This window comes from Nelumbo nucifera, chromosome 7 (assembly GCF_055504915.1).
Source record: "Nelumbo nucifera cultivar China Antique chromosome 7, China Antique-T2T, whole genome shotgun sequence".
NCBI classification, from domain to species: domain Eukaryota; kingdom Viridiplantae; phylum Streptophyta; class Magnoliopsida; order Proteales; family Nelumbonaceae; genus Nelumbo; species Nelumbo nucifera.
The window spans coordinates 12,667,499-12,689,334 of record NC_142655.1 but is presented as its reverse complement, the minus strand read 5'-3'; the positions used below and the strand labels follow the sequence as shown (position 1 = coordinate 12,689,334).

At 35.7% G+C, this 21,836-nt stretch overlaps 1 protein-coding gene across 1 annotated transcript; it reads left to right on the top strand.

The window, feature by feature from the left end:
• Positions 1 to 191: 191 nt before the first annotated feature.
• On the top strand, positions 192 to 19,145 carry LOC104611295 (sodium/calcium exchanger NCL1-like). The gene is made up of 9 exons (XM_010278278.3): positions 192 to 418; positions 610 to 836; positions 2,985 to 3,485; positions 7,318 to 7,512; positions 9,221 to 9,402; positions 13,011 to 13,156; positions 13,246 to 13,522; positions 13,615 to 13,911; positions 18,741 to 19,145. The coding sequence occupies exons 3-9, from the start codon at positions 3,098 to 3,100 to the stop codon at positions 18,987 to 18,989; spliced, it is 1,734 nt and encodes a 577-aa protein (XP_010276580.1). The 5' UTR covers positions 192 to 418; positions 610 to 836; positions 2,985 to 3,097; the 3' UTR covers positions 18,990 to 19,145.
• The last annotated feature ends 2,691 nt before the right edge of the window (positions 19,146 to 21,836 follow it).

The window sequence follows — 21,836 nt, the reverse complement described above, 5'->3', positions numbered from 1 at the left end:
TGTCAAAAGTTCCTTTTCTATTAACGTTCCTATCCTCTACAGTAACAGGACGATACTGGGCCAATCATGATATGCCACGTCAACCTACCTGCGCAGCTAGACTGTGGGTAGCCTCTAACTAATTATTACCAGTATAACCGTAGGGGATTATTACTGAACCTGTCGCATAAAAAACCGTTGGTTGGGTGGCGGTTCACAAATCAAATTACTGTAACAATGGAGGGAGAAGCAATTCCAACGTTAATGGTGGATAGAGAGGCCTTCGTGGCTTCTTCTGCAATCTGCTGAAGTAGAATCTGAATTTCAGGTTGCACTAGAAGCGCTGGACGGAATGGAGTCCATTGCTGATTGGAAACTATTCCCTCTGTTTTATGATGCTTTGGAGTCAAAATTCAAGTTCTTGGACTGCGATTTTCAGGTATTGAGTTGTAGTTTGGAGTTTTACTCTCGTTGACCTCCTTCATGGGTAGATGCAGGATTGGCTAAACACCTGTGTTATCTTCGTAACTCTGTTTTTCATCGTTTTATTACAGTGCTTTGTTTTGCTTGCTTCAAAAGAAACTAAGAAAGAATCTCATTACACTCTATGTTCTTTTATTAATTTTTTAGGGAAAATTTCTTCATTTCCCCGTCAACCCAAGGCCAGATAAGCAAAGAAGAGGTCTCCGTCAACCCAAATGGTCAATTGCTTCCTATATCGTGGGCATTCCTCTTCCATTGAGAAGAGGTTTCTTCCAGGAAGTTGCTCTTCTTCATTTCCAGTCGAGATTTGCTTACTCCGGAAATGGTGTCACTGAGGTTCTGATGATCCTTCAGCATCCCTTTTCCGGACTGAGGTTGGTGATCTTCATTTCTAAAATTTATGAATTTAGTTTGCAATCATGTATTTCTCTCCTCATTCTTCTCTTTTTGTGCAGTATTGTTCATGATATATTGCCCATATGGGTATTATTTATTTATTTATTTTTCTGGGTAAGTCTAGGATTCAGTTTCTTTTATTGAATTTTTTTACTTGTTTGATATCATATGTACTTGCTGTTATTCATCTTTGCTTCTAGGTTTGTCCAGGTTTGGGTTTATGATTGTTTTTTTTTTTATTTAGAAGTGTCTGTTATTGGAATAGTTTGATATCATATTTTTTCTCAATATAGCTATATATAGTTTCAAGTATCAATCTTCACGTGGTAATTCTAGATGATGATAATGATAGTAATAATGTATCTAAATTTTTCTATAAATTTTATGATTTTTTTTTTTATTTTTTGTCTTTATTATTAATCGGATGTGGATTGCAAATCCAAATCCGATTACATAAACACCTCATCCAAATATGTGATAATTGGATCGAGTTGTGAAGTTTCAAGTATCATTGATAGGCCTACTTGCTTGGTTAGATTCTTCTTTTTTGTAATATTTAATCTTTTTGGTGTATCTTTTTTGTTCATTTATTAAAAAAATATATGATTTAAATAGAGGGAATTGAATGAGGTGAAAAGTAGTTTTTCAACTTACAATTTAAACCTCATAATTAATTAGGGACTAAATTCAAAAATGAGTATTTTAGTCAAAAAGTAAGTTCCACAATCTTATTCATATTTTGAATAGTAGTGTAAATATAGAATTATAGATATGTTCAATTTTTCTATAGTTTTTTTGTATTTTTGTGTGTAAAAATAATTCTAATATGTCACACTTACTTTTTGTTTAATATGATAAATATATGATATTATACATGTACCTAAATGTTTTTTTTGCAAAACTTATGTATTTTTTTTCTTTTTTTGTATTTTATATTTTATTAACTTTCATTATTTATTTATGGCATTAAAGATTAACATGTTTGACCCAAAATTTGAACTATTGATCTTTGCCAAACAATAAAATAATTTCATTTTTGGTGAGTTCTAAATTATGTATTTCATTTTCATTACCAATAAAAACAATTCTTGTTTATTAGACTTATTTTTTTTTTTAATTTGATTAATAAAAATATCATAAATTTGTCTAATTTTTTATACATTTTTTGTAAGTTTCTATATTTCTTTCTATTTTAAAAATTTTATTGCCTAACTATGGCTTCATAGGTTGAGCAATTTGATTTGGATGGTTGAATTGCTTAGCGACCACTTGGATTAAAAATGGTTTTGTTTTTGAGTCAGTTTTAAAATTTATGGGTTTATATTGTTAAAAATATTGATACCAATCTAATTTAACAAGAGAAAATGGAAGTTAATAATTTAAATATAAGACTTAATGAGAGGGGATTAAATGAGGTGGGAAGTAATAATTGAAGTTACATTTTCAACCTTACTATTAGAGATGGACTAAATACACAATTATGAGCATTTTAGTAGCCATTAAAGCTGACATTAAAGCTGTAATAAAATGCCTTTTATACCCTTTCTCAAACAAAGAAGTAGAGGGTAATTTTAGTCCAAAAAAAGTCTCATGTTGCATTCACACTTTTATATATAGTATAGATATACATGTTTTAGTTTTCTCCACTTTTCTTTTTGGTACTTATGCATTTCTTCATTGGGATTAGCTTTTTTTGGGTTCAGTGTGCATCTAGTCAAAATTAAAATCTCTAGTTCGAAGAAGAAATTTAGTCATGCTTTTTGCAACTACTCTGGGCATGCATAGGAGGAATGCGGATTAATAACTGAATTAGACAAACTGCACTGTTATACACTGGTGGTATAAATCCTTGTATATCTTTATTTCTTTTTTTTTGTGGAACTACTTTCATATTGAAATCTTTTGTTACTCATCTAGGGAAAAATGCAGGTTATTAAGTTGAACCAATGGACTTTCTAGTTGTTCCTATTTTTTCATTTTCAGATCTTTTCTACATATCTTATTCATCTTATTTATCAATTTAAGCCACTTTTTCTCTTAGCTCCTCTTTGTTGCATGGGTGTTTTTTGAGCTTTTCAAAATACCGGGGTACTGCCAGGGATTTAACCTACATTTATCTTTTTCAGTCTCTTCAAGGCTGCATCCAAGCCATTAATCAGATTATCAACTGTTAAGAGTGGAGGTCAATTAATACATAGGTAAAGGGTGAGCAGACAACAAGGAGAACAGAAATTCTATCATGGAGAGAAGTTTTATGTGCATTTTATTAATCCTCTTTGCCATTCTTGCAATCGCCAATGGTGGCCGAAATCCATTCATTACAGAGAAATTGACGTCTAATACAGTTTCTGATGGGATCCACAATGTGCAAACAGAGTCTCCACTCATCCTTCTTAAGAGACAAGTTGCATCTGGAACATGTGAACAGACATATGGATTCTTGCCATGCACCACTACTGTTGTTGGAAACATCTTCCTCATCATTGCATATGGGTACTTGATGTTCCTAGCCGCGACGAACCTTTCCAACGGAAGTGAACTTCTGCTTGAGATCCTTGGCCCCGGTATCATTGGGGGCCTTTTCCTTCCTATCCTTGGCTCTTTTCCAGATGCAATGCTCATCCTTGGTAAGTATCTTGATTTCAATCTAACTGTTTTGATATATTTTCCTTTCGTCTTTCCTTTTTAAGGCCCCTTTCGCTTTTCGGTAAGTTATTTACCCAGGTAAATGCACTTACCTGGTTAAGTGTTTCCCAGGAAAGACTTATCTGGGTAAGTGCATTTACCCATGTTCTTTTATTTCCCATGTAAATAAGGAAATGACCATTTTAGCCATAAAAATCCGTTATTAAAAGGGGCATTTTTGTCCCACTCAAGTGTTGGTAACTTTCCCCACAAGTGGGAAAGTTATTTATCCACCTAGGAGATGGGTATCACATACCCAGGTAAGTGATACCCAGGAAAATAAACTTTCCCGAGTTCCCACATAAATCTGAAAAAAGAACATGGGTTTCTTAGTCAATGGGAATCAAAATCCCATTGACCAACTTTCACCCCTCTCAAAATCCAAAAAAAGAACACCCCCTAAATGAATTATTTTTCCCAGAAGAGGATTAGCTTTTTCATCAGTTTTCAGAACTTAAAACTTTTGATTTTTCTTCTTGTCCATGAGCAAGTTCAGGTTTCTATTGAGTAAGTAGGACCTGATATTAGTTGTTTATTTTACTTCTTTTTGTAGTGTGGGGCACATGAAGTTCAACACACATGATAGTTGGGGCAGAGAGATCTTTCTGGGCAGTAGGGAGACATATAGGGATTTTAGTGTTTGGAAAATGTATTAGACTACAATTATTAATTAGACTTCTCTAAATTCAGAGGTATGCACAATGTCGTCCATACTATGAGTTAATCTCACTGACATAATAGCTTAAACTGATGTTGAATCATTCTATACATATGGGACTCTCAAATCCATATTTCAAGACTTACTTGTATATTATATGTCTAAGAGATTTATCTCTTTTAAATGTTTGACTCCAGAGCATAAGGTGGACAATGCCAATTTATCCTTGTAATTGAATAAAAATAAAACTTCACAGTTATAACCAATGGAAAAGATCTTAAAACTTTTACAAAACAATAATTTAAAAACAGTTACAAACCATTTACTTACAACAGTTGGTGCAATAGCTACTGCAATGTACGCTGTAACCAAGACGTTACTTCTTGAATGGTTCATGCCTTAGGTGTCAAAACTATCCTCACTTTGAAGTTTCAGTTAATGCACAAAGTGGCTTAAGATCTTCTTTCTTCTTCTGGTGATTGGGGGAACAAGTTTGCATTTTTATGTTTAAATATCTGAAAACAAGAGACAGGTTTTTCTGATGGTGAAAGGAGCTAGTGATGGTTTTCAAGGATGCCATTGGAGTTTGTTATGATAGTTCACTTTTGGACAGTAGAACTTGGACCACCACTTCGTCTGGAGTTTTTATTTAGGCGTCCTTTTCCAAGTCATTAGTTTGCAGCGGACTGGTGCCACCTAAAATAAGGGCCTTTTGTTGGGAAGCTAGCCTTGTGAAGATTAATACTTGTGAGACTCTTCAAAAGAAAGGCATTTTCTTGTGCTTCACTTAGTATATGCTTTCTTTGTTGGGCAAGTTATGAAACTACACATCACCTACTAATCTTCTTTCCTTATGCATCTGGCATATAAGAGTATTTCTTTTCCACTTTTGGTTGCAGATGTGAAGCTCCTATTGACATTCTAAGTCTGTTCAGCAGCTCTTCTCACCACCAAGGGGAGCTAAGGTATTGTGGAGATGTGTGAGAGCAGCCATGCTATGGAGCATTTGGGAGGAATGAAGTACTAGACTTTTAAAGAGAAGAAGCTAGCTATGAAAGCTTTAACAAGGTGGTTCACTGGATGAAGACATTCGATGCTTTTGCTGATTACATGACTCTATTGTCAGGAATTGGAAAGCCATTGCCAAATCCTCATTAACTAGAAGGACCTTGATTGCTAAATGGGTGCCACCTGATCAGGGTAGGATTAAACTAAACTTTGGTGGTTGCAGTCTTAGGCTGCATTTGGTACTATTGCTGTTTCTACCTGAAAAGTTTTGGGTTGATCAATACAAATTGGCGAGAGATTTGTGTTGTCACATCACATATCAGAGTCAATTCAATTAGAACGATTAGTACCATTGCCAATGTTCTGAAAATCGTATTCGTATCGTAAATCATAGAGAAAGTTGAATCGAATCAAATTATGAATCATATTGTAAATCGTAAGATTATTTCTATTTTTTTTCAAACTTGTCAAAAAATTAAATATAGATATGCTAAGAGGTTAAATATATGGAAAATTAATTCTACCTTATTTTTAATCCATATCTACCATATATGTACCTAAAGTAATAGAACTTACCACTTTTACAATATGTCTAAGATGGTATAATCAAGTTTGACTTGAAAGTGAAACAATCCACCTACAATGGCTATATATGATGGAAAATAATCTCAATATATGATCTTAACTAACATAATAAATTAATTTCTAATTATATCTTTAAAAAAGTTTCCCTTGACAAAACTAAATATAAATAAAACAAAAATTCTTAATTCAATTGATTTGAATCGCAGGAATCGTATAAATCATAAGATTTATGAATCGAATCATAGGATTCAAACAAAAAATCATTAGATTTTTGTAGAAAAGGATTCAGATATAATATTTAAAGGGTAAGATTTTCATAAATCATAAGATTTATGAAACATCAATTTGACATTTCTACAAACAGCCTCTCGCACATGCATTTTTAAGGTATGCCTGTTTTAACTATAAGAACCTCAAATAATAGTTGTATGCAAATTTGTATTGATCAACCCAAAATGTTTCAGGTAGAAGCAGCAAAGGTACCAATAAAACCTAAGTAATCCAGGTGACTTTGGAGTTCGGGTGTTTTCAGAGATAATGAGGGTCACTTTTTGGCTCTCTTTTCTGGCCCTACGGGGTATGGAGATTCTATTGGGGCAGAGCTGAAGTCTATTAACAAGGTTTAAGGTTGGAAGAAAGACTGAATTATAGGAACCTAATGGTGGAAGGTGACTCACATGTGGTGGTGATGTGGCTGCTAAATGATGAGGCGGGGTCTTGGCACTACAAGCATGACTTAAGGGACGTTAAAGAATTACAAGAGTATTGGGAGTGACATATAGATGGACCCCATGTTCAGCCAACAGCTTTGTTGATTCACTAGTAATCCAAGGTGTAGCAAGGAACCGATTGTATTGGAGTAACCTACCAATGGGGAGACTTATAAGATCAAAGTGAAGAAATAATCGTGAATGAAGGTATTGGGTGGCAGTGTTTGGCCAAGCTAAAGGTTGCTAAATTATTTGATGCATATACAGAATTATTTTATTCAAAACTAATAAAGTTAACTGATACCAATAAAAAAATGGTGGATAACTTGTTAGGCAAAAAGTTACTGCTAGAGAATTTTGTTTCCTTAATTTAGAAGGATAAATAGCTGATATTTTCATTTTTCTGTCCTCATAGAACATGGGAACTGCTCTGTTGAGTTCATTTCTCTATTCATTCTTTCCATTTGTCTTATCCTTCCTCTCTTTCTTCTCTTACTTTTCCTCTTCTTTTCACTGTTCATTTAAATTTCAGATTATCATCTTTTACTCAAAATTTTCAATAATCCATGTTCCTTTTGGCCAGCTTGTACCCTTGGATGCATTTGAACATTAAAGAATCTTCTGACAACTCTGAATGTTTGATTATGTTCTCAAAAGTCATTGAAGAGACTAATATTTGTAGGAACTGATTCTTGTTTCTCCTGTCTTCTGTTCTATTTAAGTAAATGTAGTAGGGTTGTTGTACATTTAATTCTTAATCATGTACCTTATCTTTATTTATAATTTCCATAATTTTTTGTTCTGTTTCCACAGTTTCTGGACTCTCAGGAAGTAGCCAAACTGCTCAAAGTCAGATTCTGGTGGGAATGGGATTACTCTCTGGGTCAACGGTCTTGCTTCTAACATTACTATGGGGATCTTGTGTTGTTGTTGGAAAATGTGACCTTGATGGTTCAACTGCAGTAGATTTACAAGATACAGAAGGATTAACCATAGCTGCCTTAACTGGTATATTCTTCTGCTTCATTTAGTGGATTGTATCTGACAGTGGTTTGTGTTGGGGTTTCAGGTTTTGATATCTTTTTATTTTCTATCTGGATGCTTTATTTTTGGGTCTTTCCCCATTTTTGTGGTTTCATGTACCTTTTCGTATATTTTTCCTTGACACTCATTACCCACAAAACTATCCATTTTTGAGGAAGTTCTATGTTTTGAGAATGGTTTTGAATTAATTATTGCCTCTACATAGAGTGTTCTTAATGTTATATTACTTGGTATTTATCTTAAGCATGGTTCACAGTATTACTGAGATTTGGTGAAATTTCCCTGAAATCTCCCCATTTTTCTAGGTGGCTCCAAGAATCTCTTTTTCCTAATATCTCCAATATTTTTCTGATTTGTTAGCAACATTTCAGATTTTATTGTTTGACTATAAAATTAATGTTTAAAATCTTAGAATATTATTAAATATTTCTGATACTTCATTAAATCATCATTTTTTTAAAATCTTTTTCCTTAAAATTCAAAAGAAAAATAAGAAAAGGCAAACAACTATACAAGAGGATTCTCAATCCAATCAAAATGTCATCATCATCATGAATCCTATTTCACTATTCTGTTTGTTTAGTGCTATATCCAGAACACCCTAACATACCCTTGTGGCCATGCCCATTTGTCAGCATACTCAGGTTAAGGTGTAGCATGTCACTTCCGGAGAACGCCCTAGCATAAGCAAGAAAAGACAATTTAGGATCCATGACCATAAGAGTTTGGCAAAAGTCTTAATGTCAACTACCAACTTTACACAACTGTCCTTTATCTCAGACACTTGGGCCTGATAGTGTAAGACAAGCTACACTGGTGGATTGAGAATCCTTTAAGTAACAAGGTGTGATCTAATCAAAATGTATAGTAAGAATTAATTTAAATGTCAAAATGGCAAGTAAATGACATATGTAATGAAGAAAGATGACTAAAATACTAAAGGGAGATGGAGAGAAAGATACCTAAGTTTCTTAATCTTCTCTTATTTGATTTATATAGTTCTTTGATATGTTTTTTTGAATCTTAAATGTGCAATGGATTTTTCAAATACAAACCATGAATCCTAGGGTAATTCCCTAGGTTCCATAGCAACCAGAAATAATCTTTTACTAGTAGTTATCTACAATCAATGTAAATAAAGTAAAAACTTCATATTGAAACATAGAAAATCAACATGTTCATGAGAAGAAAAATAAGAAAGAAAAGTGAATTCAGAAAAAATAGGGGCTAAGCCCCTGTTTTTATCCTAGCCTTCTAGGACTAGGAAAAGAAGAAAATAAAGGGTCAAACGTGTCGATTGGACAAAATTGTAAGTTCTTCCTTGCTTATTGGTTCAGTTTTTGAAGTATTTGAGGTTTCAAGATAGCATAAACCAACATGTGTATTTATTACACCCTAACATATAGGAAGATAATAAAAAGAAACTAGTATATAACCCACAAAATGAATAATTTAGTTTAAAAAGTCTATTTTATTATTATAATCAGAAAAATGAAGAATATAAAATTATTTCATAGTGCCATGTACAAAATAGCTAGGCACTTAAGAAAGGTGACCTTCAATTGGTGTCTTGTTGCCTAGGCGTTCCTTTGAAAACTATGGCATGGACAACTTTGCAATGTGTTATCCTGAGAAAGAAGCAGCATAACCTACAATTTCTCCATCTTTGCAGGCTCTGGTGTTAGCACTGATATCTGGACCAGCTATGCTGCAAGGATCATGTGTGTATCAGTTATCCCATTTATCATTGTTCAACTACCACAGTTTCTACAATCATCTTCTGGAAGTCACTTGGCAATCCTGATTGCACTCATTTCTTCCATTGCATTACTGATCAGCTACTGCCTTTATCAGGTATTAATTCCTTATGTGGTGTTTGATCAAGGCCAATTAATTTTTATTTTTATTTTTCAAGTATATTGAAGACATATCACCAGTCAAATCAAGGTCATACTTAGGCAGGTGATGCACACAATGTTGTTTCCAGGGGATGACTAACAACAATCAGAAGAAGAGCCATAACTGAGTCATAATATGTATCCTTTTATTCTCTACATTTTGTGTTTGTTAAACAAGTGTTGAACTTGTAATGTAAAATGTGTGATGTAACACTAATGAATAAACTAATTATATTGAATTGCACCTCAAACATGAGGGGAAGATGTAAAAAACAGATAGCAGATTGAAAGGAACTAGGATTTCAAAGAATAATTGTGAAGGACTAGAGGAAACGGATGCTAGGAGAGAGATGTAACATCAAAGGGGATTGAAAATCATAAGGAGCTTCTTTCCTGGGAAATCCTAGGAAAAAGAGGTTAGGGCCATAGGCCCGTACACAGCCTACCACTTCCAAGATAGCTGAGACCACCACTGGGTAATGCCCTTTTCTAGATGGATGGCTGTTTTTTTTATAGTAAAACAAGGAATTATGTCAAAACAAAAAGACAGAAGAGTAACACAAGTTGTGGACTGACTGAGCAATCAACCCAGCGTCACAAAACATGACCAGATAGCCTATTAGTCAAGATTAAACATTGAGATTTATGGCTACATCCAACATAGACCATAAGTCTGCACTAAAAGAATGAAAAATGTCTCCAAATTTTGGGTGAACTAGCAACCGGCCTATGATGAAAGGTCCAATATCAGCAATTTATCTTGTTATCTTTTCTTTTTCCCTTCAAAAATCCTCTTATTTAACCTCATCAAATTTTGAACTGTATACAGCTCCAGAAAATTTGTGTATTCTTGCTTCCCCAAGGATGTCAACGTCTCTATGATCATTTAAGGTCAAGCATGGCAAAGCCAGGGTCCTTTAGAGGTGGGGGATCAAAGAAAGTTACAGAGAGATGAGATGAATAGTTTCCAAGAAAGAGGAAGAGGCAGTAGGAGCAAGAAGTAGGTTCTTTGGCAGGTTCCTTGGTGGTATGGTCCTAAGTAGGTCGTTAGGATTGGATTATTTTGATTTTATTTTTATTCTTTATTTTGGGCTACTTGTGAGTAGAAATTCAAGATCCAAAGAAAACTGCTGAAAAACTAAAAGAAAAAGCGAGGGAAATTAATCTTCCAGCAAAGAGGTTTAATTCTAGTTTAAGCTGGATAAAGATTGCTAATGAGATAGCAGATGTGTTAGCAGAACAACGAGTATAGGCCTCTTTTCTTTTGGAAAAAGTTATAATATGATGTAATATGGGCTGGGTGGATTGCTATAATAGTTGTACTAAGTTTCTGAATTAATTTTTAATGAAATTCTTTTGCTGATAAAAAAAGAAAAAGTGTCCTTGTGAAGAGGAAGAAGAACGGAGAAAGAGAGAAAAGTAAAACAATGAGAGAGGCAAAACGTTCTCCAGCCACCTCCTCTCTTATTATTTATATACTTTATCATAATGTGTACATGGACTACAAAGCCCTTAATAGGGCAGCCACAACTAAAGGAAATAAACTGTGGGCTAAGGCCCAACAACTAATGAAATAAAGAACACAACTAATAAAAGGAACACAAACTGAGGCCCATAAAGCTCACGGCCCAGTAATTATACTGTCAACATTGTGGATGGGTGGGAGCTTCTTTGTGGCAAGGTATACCTTTTCTCCTTTTTTTCTGCCTATTGAGCATTTTTTCCTTTGCACAAAGCCCATATACCTCTCATATACCTTTTAAAATTTAGGGAAAATTCCCGATTAGTACCCTGTACTTTGGGCCTAATGCCATTTTGGTCCTCGAACTTTAAAACACGACAATTCAGTACCCGAACTTTTATGCCAATTCAGTAACTGCCGTTAACCAGCCATTAAGTGACATTTGAAAAGACACACAAATGCCCTTCGAGTGTCATCTAATTCTCTTTATTAACCATCCAAACGTTGACAAAAAATGAGCTGTCCCAAATCCTTGCCTCTTCTATTCAAGAAAGTTGGGGTCACCAGAATGCCCACTGAGATGTAACCCCAACTTTCTTGAATAGAAGAGGCAAGGATTTGGGACTTCATTTTTTATCAACATTTGGATGGTTGATAAAGAAAATTAGATGACACTCGAAGGGCATTTGTGTCTTTTCAAATGTCACTTAATGGTTGGTTAATGGGTTGGTTAACAACAGGTACTGGATTGGCACGTTTTAAAAGTTTGGGTACTGAATTGTCACATTTTAAAGTTCGGTGACCAAAGTGGCACTAGGCCCAAAGTACAGGGTACTAATTGGGAAATTTCCCTAAAATTTATCTATAGTATTAAAAAATGACTACATAAGAAGTCTTAACAGTGATATGCTTCCATCGTGAAAAAGAAATTGGGGGGGGGGGGGTGTTGAGGTGGGTGGGACTATTGTGCAAGATCAATTGTGTAGCCTCAAGTGGAGGGGATATAGAGGTAAAGTAGGAAAGCTAGATACAGGTAAGGTTAGAAGAGGGAGTGCCATTACTTGAGTTTTGATCTCTTTTAATTGTTTTGTTACTAAAAGGTTCTTTAGGTGGGTTATTTTTTATTACCAGGAGGTTGGGATATACTTTCTTTTGTTAATGGAGTTGGTCTGGCATTTTCTTTTCCATTTTGCTTTTGATTCTTTTTTTCTTTCTTTTTTTTTTTCTTGGGGGGGGGGGGTCAAAGCCTGATTAAAAGAAGAATGTGGTAATTTAACTGTTTTCTAAGTCATAACTAGTTTTATATTTGGTGTATATTCTGGAGCTTGTATCTCATCATCCAACCATGGAGTGGCCTGTAGGGGTGCTCATTTATTGCTCATCCTGGCCCAGCCCAGAAATTCTGAGCTTGGACCTAGGTTTTGTGTCTACAAGGTTTCTCTCTTGAAGTTAGGCTAACTTAGGAAATTTATGAAATACATATTTTTGGGGTTCCTTTTGGAATTTGAACAGTGAGTACACACTAAGTCTTTAGTTGTTTGATGGTGCAACAGAAGTTATAGATCTGTTCTTTTGAGTTGTACTGGATTTTAGTGGATGTGATAATTATGTGGCACACAAATAATGACATGGATACTGTTTTCTGAATAAAATTTATTATGTTCTTCTGGAGATACTTTGATCTCTAATATTGTGTGTTTTGGCTAACTCTAATAGGTATATTCTTCACCCTTCTACTTAGTTTTCTTTCTCTTTCTTTTTTCTAGATCTATTATTACTGTTACTACTTGTTCTTGAACTTTGTGTTTTATTTTTCTGTTATCGTCTTGTATACTTGATGTGTTCTTTTAAGTAACAAAATCTTTAATGTATACACTTTAAAATCATCAACTTGTTGACCCAGATAGGTGAATTGCCAATCTATACAATCCATATAACATGAGTTTAAGTTGTCATCTGAAGCTTTATTCTTCATTTGAAGTGGGAATATCTTGAAAGACCCTACATCAAATAAAGCACCCAACCTTTCATTAATTGTATTTTGGGCTATTCCAACTCTTTTTGGTGCTATAATTAAACTTCTTTTCATATAATTTGTGCAGGTCTTTCAGCCTTGGATTCAGAGAAGAAGGCTTGCTTATGCAAAGCATAAGCGTGTAGTATCAGGAATTTTAGGAAATCTAAAAATGCGAGCACTAGGAAGGCTCCTAAAGGATGATGGTCAGCCTGATATAGATGTTATACGCAAGTTAGTTTCTGCTATACATCCTGCAGATTTTTTTACCTTTGTTTTTACTACTCTTTTGTTTTATTGTTACTATCTGAATGTAATGACAGGGTATTTAGGCAACTTGATGAGAATTTAGATAATCGTCTATCGGTTCCTGAGTTAAAAGCACTGATCATGGGAATCCAATTTGATGAAGTAGATTTGGACCAGGATGGTTTTGTTGAAGAAATGTTGAAAGATTTTGATACATCTCATGATTCATATATTGAAGAGAGTGAGTTTATTGAAGGAATATCAAAATGGCTTAATGTAGCTAAACATTCTGTAGCTTCACATCATAATTCAACTTCTGATTCAGTAAGATTTATAAATGAGTTACGTAATGTAAGTTTTTTTTTCTCTACACAAATATGTATAATAGTCCTTTCTTATCATGACTATCATTACAGTTTTATGGATTTTAAAAATGCATGCAGAAAGCCAAGAAAGAAGAATATCTTCTGGGATGTAGTGATGAGACCACAGAGGGTGTTAAAAATCCTAAATGGGATTCTGTTAAAGCAGTCTTAATGTTGTTGCTGGGAACTGGTATAGCAGCTGCATTTGCAGATCCCCTTGTAGATGCTGTTGACAACTTCTCCAATGCTACAAGCATTCCTGCCTTCTTTGTCTCATTTATAGTACTTCCTTTGGCCACTTCCAGTGAGGCAGTGTCAGCACTTATTTTTGCCAGCCGGAAGAAACAAAAAACTGCTTCTTTAACATTTTCAATGGTTTGTTTCTTCCACTCTAATTGCACTCAATAAATATAATATTGTGGATATTGGGTATCTGATTAGTACCTGTGGTATTGTTTCCAATGGTTTGTGCTTTCTCTGTGATCACTTAGGCATTAATGTGCATATGCTATTATACAGGCTTTTGATTTTAATATGTTCATATATTGAGGAACAACCTTTTCTCTGGTAAGTTCAATGCATCAAGTTGTCTACCTACACATTAATTTTCTCCCTTGTAATGGATAACTATTAAAACTTTATCACCAGTATATTGAACTTGGCAGATGCTAGTGTCACATGCCCTGTCCATTAGAAAGCCCTTAAATCACACAAGTACAAGATGTAAAACTACATAAGCCTGTCCTTTTGCATTATAAGCCCTGTCAATGTCTTGTCTTGTGATTTTAGATACTTTCATGCTGTCATTGTTCCTGAACATTTTACAGTAGTGTTTGAACCTAGTTTGGAGTCCAATGAATTTCCAGAAAGCTTTGAACATTTTACTGCATAGATTCTTGATTCAATTGTTGAGTCAGACTTTCCCACTTTGTTTACATCTAAAGGGGTTCTATTACGGTGAAGGGTCTTTCTCTAAATCAAGAGAGGAGATCTCCAAGCAAGAAGATGATTGAGGTGAAAAAATGGCGTAGCTTGTTATGAGGAAGGGTGGGCAGGAGCATAGTTTGAATGGAGAGGCACCTGACTCCAACAAGTCCAAGATAGACTCTTATTAATTGACCCCATTGTATAGAGTGAGGATAGAGAAGTCAGTGAACCTAATGATGTAGAGGAGTCAGTTGAAATCATTAAGAAGATTGATTTCTCTTTATAGGAGATGAACAAGGCATGACTACTTGGACTCTACAAGAGCTGAACTGCTTGCTGTACTTTATGGAGTTTAAAAAGCAAAAGAGTTGAACCTGGAGGGGGTAGTCATGAAGGGGACTCTCAAGTGGTGGTTGGCTGGTTAAAGGATGAAAAGAAGACAACTTGGACTTACAGAGGTGATATTAAAAAGATTAGATGGTTAACAAAGGCAATGACAATAGCAAGTCAGTGGGTTCCTAGGTCTGCAAATGGGTTGGTTGATTCATTATCTAAGCAAGGAGTTAATAGGGACAATTGTCTTGGGCTCAATGGTAATATTTGCATTTAGGGGAGGTGGATAAATATACCTCTTTATACTAATGAAATGAAATTATGTTATTTGCTCATCAAAACAAAAACAAAAAACAAGGCATGACTACTTTTCTATGATGGAAGCAAGGGACAAGGCAAAGATTGAAGATGGCCAGACAGTTCAGTTGCTAACAAGGAAGATTATGTTAACAAGGTTTCCCTTAATTCTATTGACTGGAAAAGCATGGGAGATTATATGACATATCTAAAGAAAAGTGGAGTTTGCTGTAATGAGTGATATTGGAAAAGAGAAGAAAGAAGGAAAATGATAGAATAGAGCAAGAAGAATTAGAGGTACTAGCCACAAAAAATTCTCTCTCTCTCTCAAATGAGAGAGATGCTTTATACTAACATTATAAATATCCAAATTACAAAATAAACATTAATGGGGCATATTTTACATTATGATCCTTGATTATAACCTTTCTACCCAAAAATACCCCTTCCTCATGCATGATACAATTTGAACGCCAACACTTTCTCTCAAATTAACACCAGTTAGCTTGCTTGAGTGAAACAACATTACCTTGGTAGCGACATGAATTAGTCTTCTAAATGAACTCCCGAACAAGGCAACTTGAAGACTCCAAGTATGGCAACAACCATCTCTTACACCATGCCAATAAGGATCCAATACTTGAAAACACCCACGGCAGCACACACAACTTTCATCCATGGAAAGGCAAGTTTTCAACTAATTAGATGGTATTCATGTTGGCTCATGGCTCTTATACCAAGACACGACCAACATGTTACTCATGGTGGTTCACAACTCTCCCAAGACATGACCAACCATCAACTTCTCTTGGCATATCCCCTAGAAATAATAGTACACTACCAACATAACAGAGTTCAAACCCCAACCACTACTATTAAAGGAAGAGGGCACTACACAATTAGAGATTTAACATCCAAATACCCCCAAAACAGCATATAGATAACTTGAAAACCAAAATCTGTAGTCCGTTTAGCCATTTCACCGAACATGTACATGGTCCAAGGGACTTTACTATTGAAGGCACTTGAGAATTTCAGTAAATACCTCCATTGCAACATAGGTTGCTAAAATATAGTGACAAAGAAGTTCTACAGGATTTGAAAGGTTAGACGATTTTATATGTATTTCTTCAAACATCCATTGTACACCTAACATATACACGTCCAAATCAACAATTATTGGACAAGCACTTACTGTTTATGACCAAAAAATTACTCCTCTTGTCCATTAACCTTCAAATCTAAAATTCTATCCTCTTGGTTTAGCCAAAATCCTCAAAAAAAAAAAAAAAGGGCATCCCAAAGGAAACGCATGCTCCTTCAAACAACCACTTAAAACAACCAAAAGAACAACTCATTCTCTCCACTTGGGATCATCATTGTGATCTTCATCTTCCTCATAGAGTCTACTTGCTTGATATCATCTTTTGAATGGTATGAGAAAAGAGAAGAAAGAAAGAGAACATTAGAAAAGAGAAACAAGAATTAGGGATACTAACCACAGAAAATCTATCTCTTCCAAATGAGAGAGATGCATTATATTAACACTATAAATATCCAAATTAAGAAATAGACCCTAACGAGACCAATATTACATTAAGATCAGGGTCAAGGTATTGAAACATATGGTATCGATTGAAGGCAACAAAGCCAAGTTTGATGGGAGCTCCCCTGGGAACCCAGGTACAGAAGGAATAGGATGGGCAATCATAAATTCTGATTGGAGGAGGATATTGGATTTTTTTTTTTTTCAGGGCCAATTGGTATGGGAAACTCTTTGAAAGCTGAACTGTTGGCTCTGCTGCAAGGTCTCCAGTTAGCAAAGCAGCTGGGATATAGACTAGTTGAGATGGAAGGAGATTCAAAAGTAGTTATTTCATGGGAAAATTGCAACATACGTACTCCTTGGACTCTTAAACATGTGATGAAGGAAGTGGAAAAGATTGCAAAGGACATAGAGGCTGAATTTAAGTGGGTTAAGAGTGCAAATGGGTTAGCTGATTCCCTTGCCAAACAAGGGGTTCTGAGGCAGCAACTGTTTTGGGCTTCTATGTAACTTGGGTTTGAAAGTTGGGGATGACACTCCTGCCACCGAGTTGTAATAACCACTTCTTTGATCAAATCTAATATAATAAAAATATATTTGCTGCTGATAAAAAAACATACGGTATCGGTTTTCTGGGTCACCAATGCACTAATAGAGAGTTTACTTATTTTTGTTGTTTTTTTGGCTTCATGGAGCTACACAATGGAGGGTAGCCCATCCCCATACCTATAAACTCCCCCAGCCCTGTTGGCAACGGGATTTGATCGCAAGTGTCCACCACAACTAGCCAAAGAACTTGCCAACTGAGCCACCATCAGTTAGTTACTTACTTTTATTGCTTTGTATGTTAAAACATGATGTGATAGGGCACTATTAAAGTATGAAACCAAAAAAGTAAAAAAGAGTATCGATGTTAAGGTTTCTGATTAAGATCTAAAATTTGGTATTGAGAATATCGATACTTAGAACCTTGATTAAGATCTCTGATTATACCTTTTCTACCCAAAAATATACCCCCTTTCCTCATGCATGGTATAGTTTGAACACTCCAACAGAGATGTAGGAGGACTGGAGGGAAATTGTTATCTACGTAGGAGAGGGAGAGGAAGAAGTGGCAGCTGTAATGCTGTTCAGTGTCTTAGGACTGGCGGTTGGAGCTGTTCATCAAAGTTGTGGGTGCTAGGCCTTTAGCTGGTATTTTGAGTGGTCTGTGCTGCCTGGATTTTGGATATTCCTTTGTTCATTAGATGCTCTTGGGGAGCAAAACATTTCTTTGATCAATAACCACGCATTTGTATTAAATATCTAAGTGAAACTTCTTGTATATCGCAAATACTGATATAATTATATAAAGAAGATAGTACAAAGCAGACGTGCAGATTTGCTTTTGGATGGTTGTCTTATCCTTGTTTTTGTTTTGATTGGGAGTTTGTCAGTTTGTAGGGGTACATCTTGTGTACCTTTTTATACATAGTGCACTGGTGTTGAGATATTACATCTTGGGTTTATTTTTGTACTAATACCCATGAAGTATAAACAAGAACAATAGGGCTGACTGACCCAACTTCTTTTCTCTCAAACTTATAAACTCCTCTGGTTTCTATTCTCCCCTCTCTTCTTTATCTCTCTCCCCTTTTATATTCACTCTCTATCTTTCTCACGTTTTAGTAACAGTAAAATAGGTTGTACATTAAGAAATGCTAGGGAATATACCAGACATATACATGCCAAGAAGCCTAGAGGGAAGTCAACTGGCTATTGGTGGTGTTTATTTTAGAATCTGATCATAAGAAGGAAATTCAATGCAGGTTCTATGTAATTCTTTTCTTTTATAAGTGTGTATTATGTATCAGCTAGTGCGCCTGTTGGGATATTTTGAGATTTAGTTTTTGAATAAGTAATGATTGTTATGGAAGGAGAATGATTCAACAAATCATATCGAAGTGTTAAAGGATTATGTGAAATTGGAACTATTTGGAACAAAATATCAAAGCTTTTAAGGGCATTACTGAAACCAAACTATATATGAAACAATAGTTATGGAACTGCAAATCTGGAAGAGCTTGTACTGTGAGACTAATATGTGTGTTATTTGTTGCAGATTTATGGGTCCGTGACCATGAGCAACATCCTTTCTCTAGCAGTATTCTTAGCAGTTGTTTACATAAGGAATTTAACGTGGGACTTCTCATCTGAAGTATTTATTATTTTTATCATTTGCACAATAATGGGTCTGTTTGCCAGCTTCCGCACCACCTTCCCTTTATGGACATGTTTAGTGGCATATCTGCTCTACCCACTCTCCCTGGTGCTTGTTTATGTTCTTGACTATGTTCTTGGGTGGTCATAGACACTCTCTTCTTCCAGTTTACCTTCCCTGAGATTTTCTCATCAGTTCAGATGTACCGGCCTTTAAATATGCTTCTGTATCTTTGGCATTTCTCCTGGATCTAAGAGAACCTGTTAAATATTTGCTTCTAAAGTCTGATTTTTAGGTATGGAGCGAGTTGGCATAAATCATGTTCTTGGTCATGTAAAATGCTTAGTGTCAAGCGTCCTGATGGCTTTTAGGTGTAACATCATAAACCCGAGTTGGAAGCAACTCATCTTTGGGCTTGCTCAGATTTGACAAACTGAGTCAATACCCAGACTGAGATTTGGAACCTTGTAGCTGGTTCCATTATCAGTGTATGATTTGTGTTAATCAGAAGATACCAGGCCCAATTTATAGGTAAGGGGAGGTAACATGCCTTGGCTACTTTTCATTGTTGTCTTGGGGGTTGGTTCAGATGGACCAAGCCTAATATTAATCTCGTTGGCATGATTTCATGGAGGAATTGGTATCCAGATCCTCTGGAATTTGTATCACCATGGTGGCATGCATGCTACATGGATGCTATCTGCCTATTGCATGGTAGGTGGGTCCTACCGTGGCAGTGGCGACCATCAGTTTTGAATTCGATGACTAAAATGTTCTTCAGTTAACTAGTAATTATTAGGTGGGCATCTTGTGCCTTCATATCCATTTAAATCAGAGGGGAAAGAAAGAAAACAAGAGCAGAGCAACATTGCTCCTTCTGTCCAAAGTCCAAACAGTCAAGGTTCTCAACCATTTGATTAGCTTGATCCACACTCGGTTTTAGGTGGGTCTCACTGACAATAAACTCTCGGTAGGTGGATTAGAGATTCGATTTTGATTGGCTTGAGCTGGAATTGGTCTCTCTCTCTCTCTCAATTGCTCAAAGATACCAGGGGTAATTTGAGTTCAGTACCCCTCAGAATTCATATAGGGGGGTGGGGTGGGAATAAATATATTTGGGAAATTAATAAATGAATTCTGAGGGGGAGTGGACTATAAAAAGACCAAGATACTACAGAAAGTTATAGCAGATTTTTTCTGGTGAATGAATGTTATAACTGATTCTGTCAACTAAAATCGTCAAAGAGGTATGGATTAACATTGAGTCAGTATTTTTAATCAATGAGCTGTGATAAGGTGTATGATTGTTGCAGATGGTGATGGTAGAGTATAGGCATCAGGGTATAATAAAAGAAAGAGAATCAAACAACTGAAAAATAATCCTTCAAAAGCAAGAAGGTTTTTCTTAGTTCTGGACTAATTGCCTAATTGAAGCCTGTAGCAGTAGGACAGTAGGACATCAATCTAAGCCTTCCAAAGTATTTGGCAAATTAGGGCCGGTTGGAAGTTGACCCAAATTGATAAACTATTTAATGCACCTTCCCCCAGTTCTTTCCTTTTCAATGTGCATAAGGTATGGGGTCTGCTGCTATCTGCTAACTTTGAAGGCATGACCAAATCTGGAGAAAGGCGCATATGATCTTGTCAGTTGAGGCAGTTGCTTTGTCATCTCTAGTCATGCTCTTTCTTAGAAGCAAAACCTAACTGATCAGACAAATACAAATTAAGGAATGGAGAATTAGTAGTTTTCTGACACCATTGTAACCTAATCAGTTGGTTCTCAGTTTAACAAGGGATATAGCATTTAATAGAACGAAATGGTGAAACAGGATTCGCGTATTCATGTAGCTGACCCCATAGAGTTGAAACAAGGCTTAGATGATGATGGATTTGGTCCTCAGTTTGCTCCCACAGCTTCAGCAGTGGATTCTCTAATATTCCTCTCCATCTCTTCATCAAGTTCCACCCTCTAGTCTCTACATCTATCAAGTGCGGAAATCTTGATTTAGAATTTCTAAGGAAAGCCCCAAGTAAAGAAGAAGATGAAGATCAAAGAAAAGATGTAATTGTGTGCAACATCATCTCTGCACCCAGATAACCTTTAAGGGAACAGATTTGAGAAGGAATAACTTAACTGATTTAACTGCATTTGGCTGCACATGACCCAACGAATACAAGACAAGTAAAATAGTAGCTTTTGAGATCATCTCCTAGAATTGTGTTAGACCCTCTTTAAGACACCAAAACAAACGATTCGAACACATCACCAGTAGAAGTGGTTTAGTCATGTCGATTTGGAGCCACAGAAAGGTCCAACGCAGTTCCAAGACATGTTGGACTCTGCCCACCACACCCAAGACCCAACAAAGCACTGCACCATCCCATACTCCCATTGTTCAGTGCTCAAATGCAAATAGTTTGCAAACTTGTGGCTCTATTTGTTTGTGTAAATCCAAACCAGATGTAAAATTTGTCTTTTAGTTCAGATTTTCATGCATTTGATTGCAATAAATAATTTGCACCCTCACTTTGATGAAAAATCTGCACTTGTTTCATTTGCACTCATTGTTGGGATAAATTTTGCATACCGAAAACTGATGCAAAAATTTTTACCACATTGTGATATTGTGGGCCTAATGTGCACCTTGCCCTATCCCCCACCCTTGTTTCCCTACTAACATCTAATCCGTTAATCCATCTTTTTCAGATACAAAAAGGAAAAGGCAATTAAAATCAATTAGCACTTTAAACAAAAATAAACACGAATTTTCACCAAACCCATTTGCACTCCCATACATATGCATTAGTGCAAAGTTCAGTAGAGCCTATATTATTAAGAGAAAGCTCAACTTCCTCTCCAAGGTGACGGGATCTGCTCCTCACAAATGGGCGCCTCATAGGCACATCCACCATGGGAACATTTTCTGTGAATATTCACTAATAAGTATGGGAGATGTTCCCAATGCATGATAGGATATGCATGTGAGGCGCCAGTGA

What these genes read in the sequence shown, in the direction of transcription:
- LOC104611295 (XM_010278278.3), top strand. Translation starts at nt 3,098, where the DNA reads ATGGAGAGAAGTTTTATGTGCATTTTATTAATCCTCTTTGCCATTCTT. An exon ending in AACCATAGCTGCCTTAACTG is followed by an intron (nt 7,513 to 9,220) that starts GTATATTCTTCT and finishes CCATCTTTGCAG; the next exon opens with GCTCTGGTGTTAGCACTGAT. An exon ending in TCAGCTACTGCCTTTATCAG is followed by an intron (nt 9,403 to 13,010) that starts GTATTAATTCCT and finishes TAATTTGTGCAG; the next exon opens with GTCTTTCAGCCTTGGATTCA.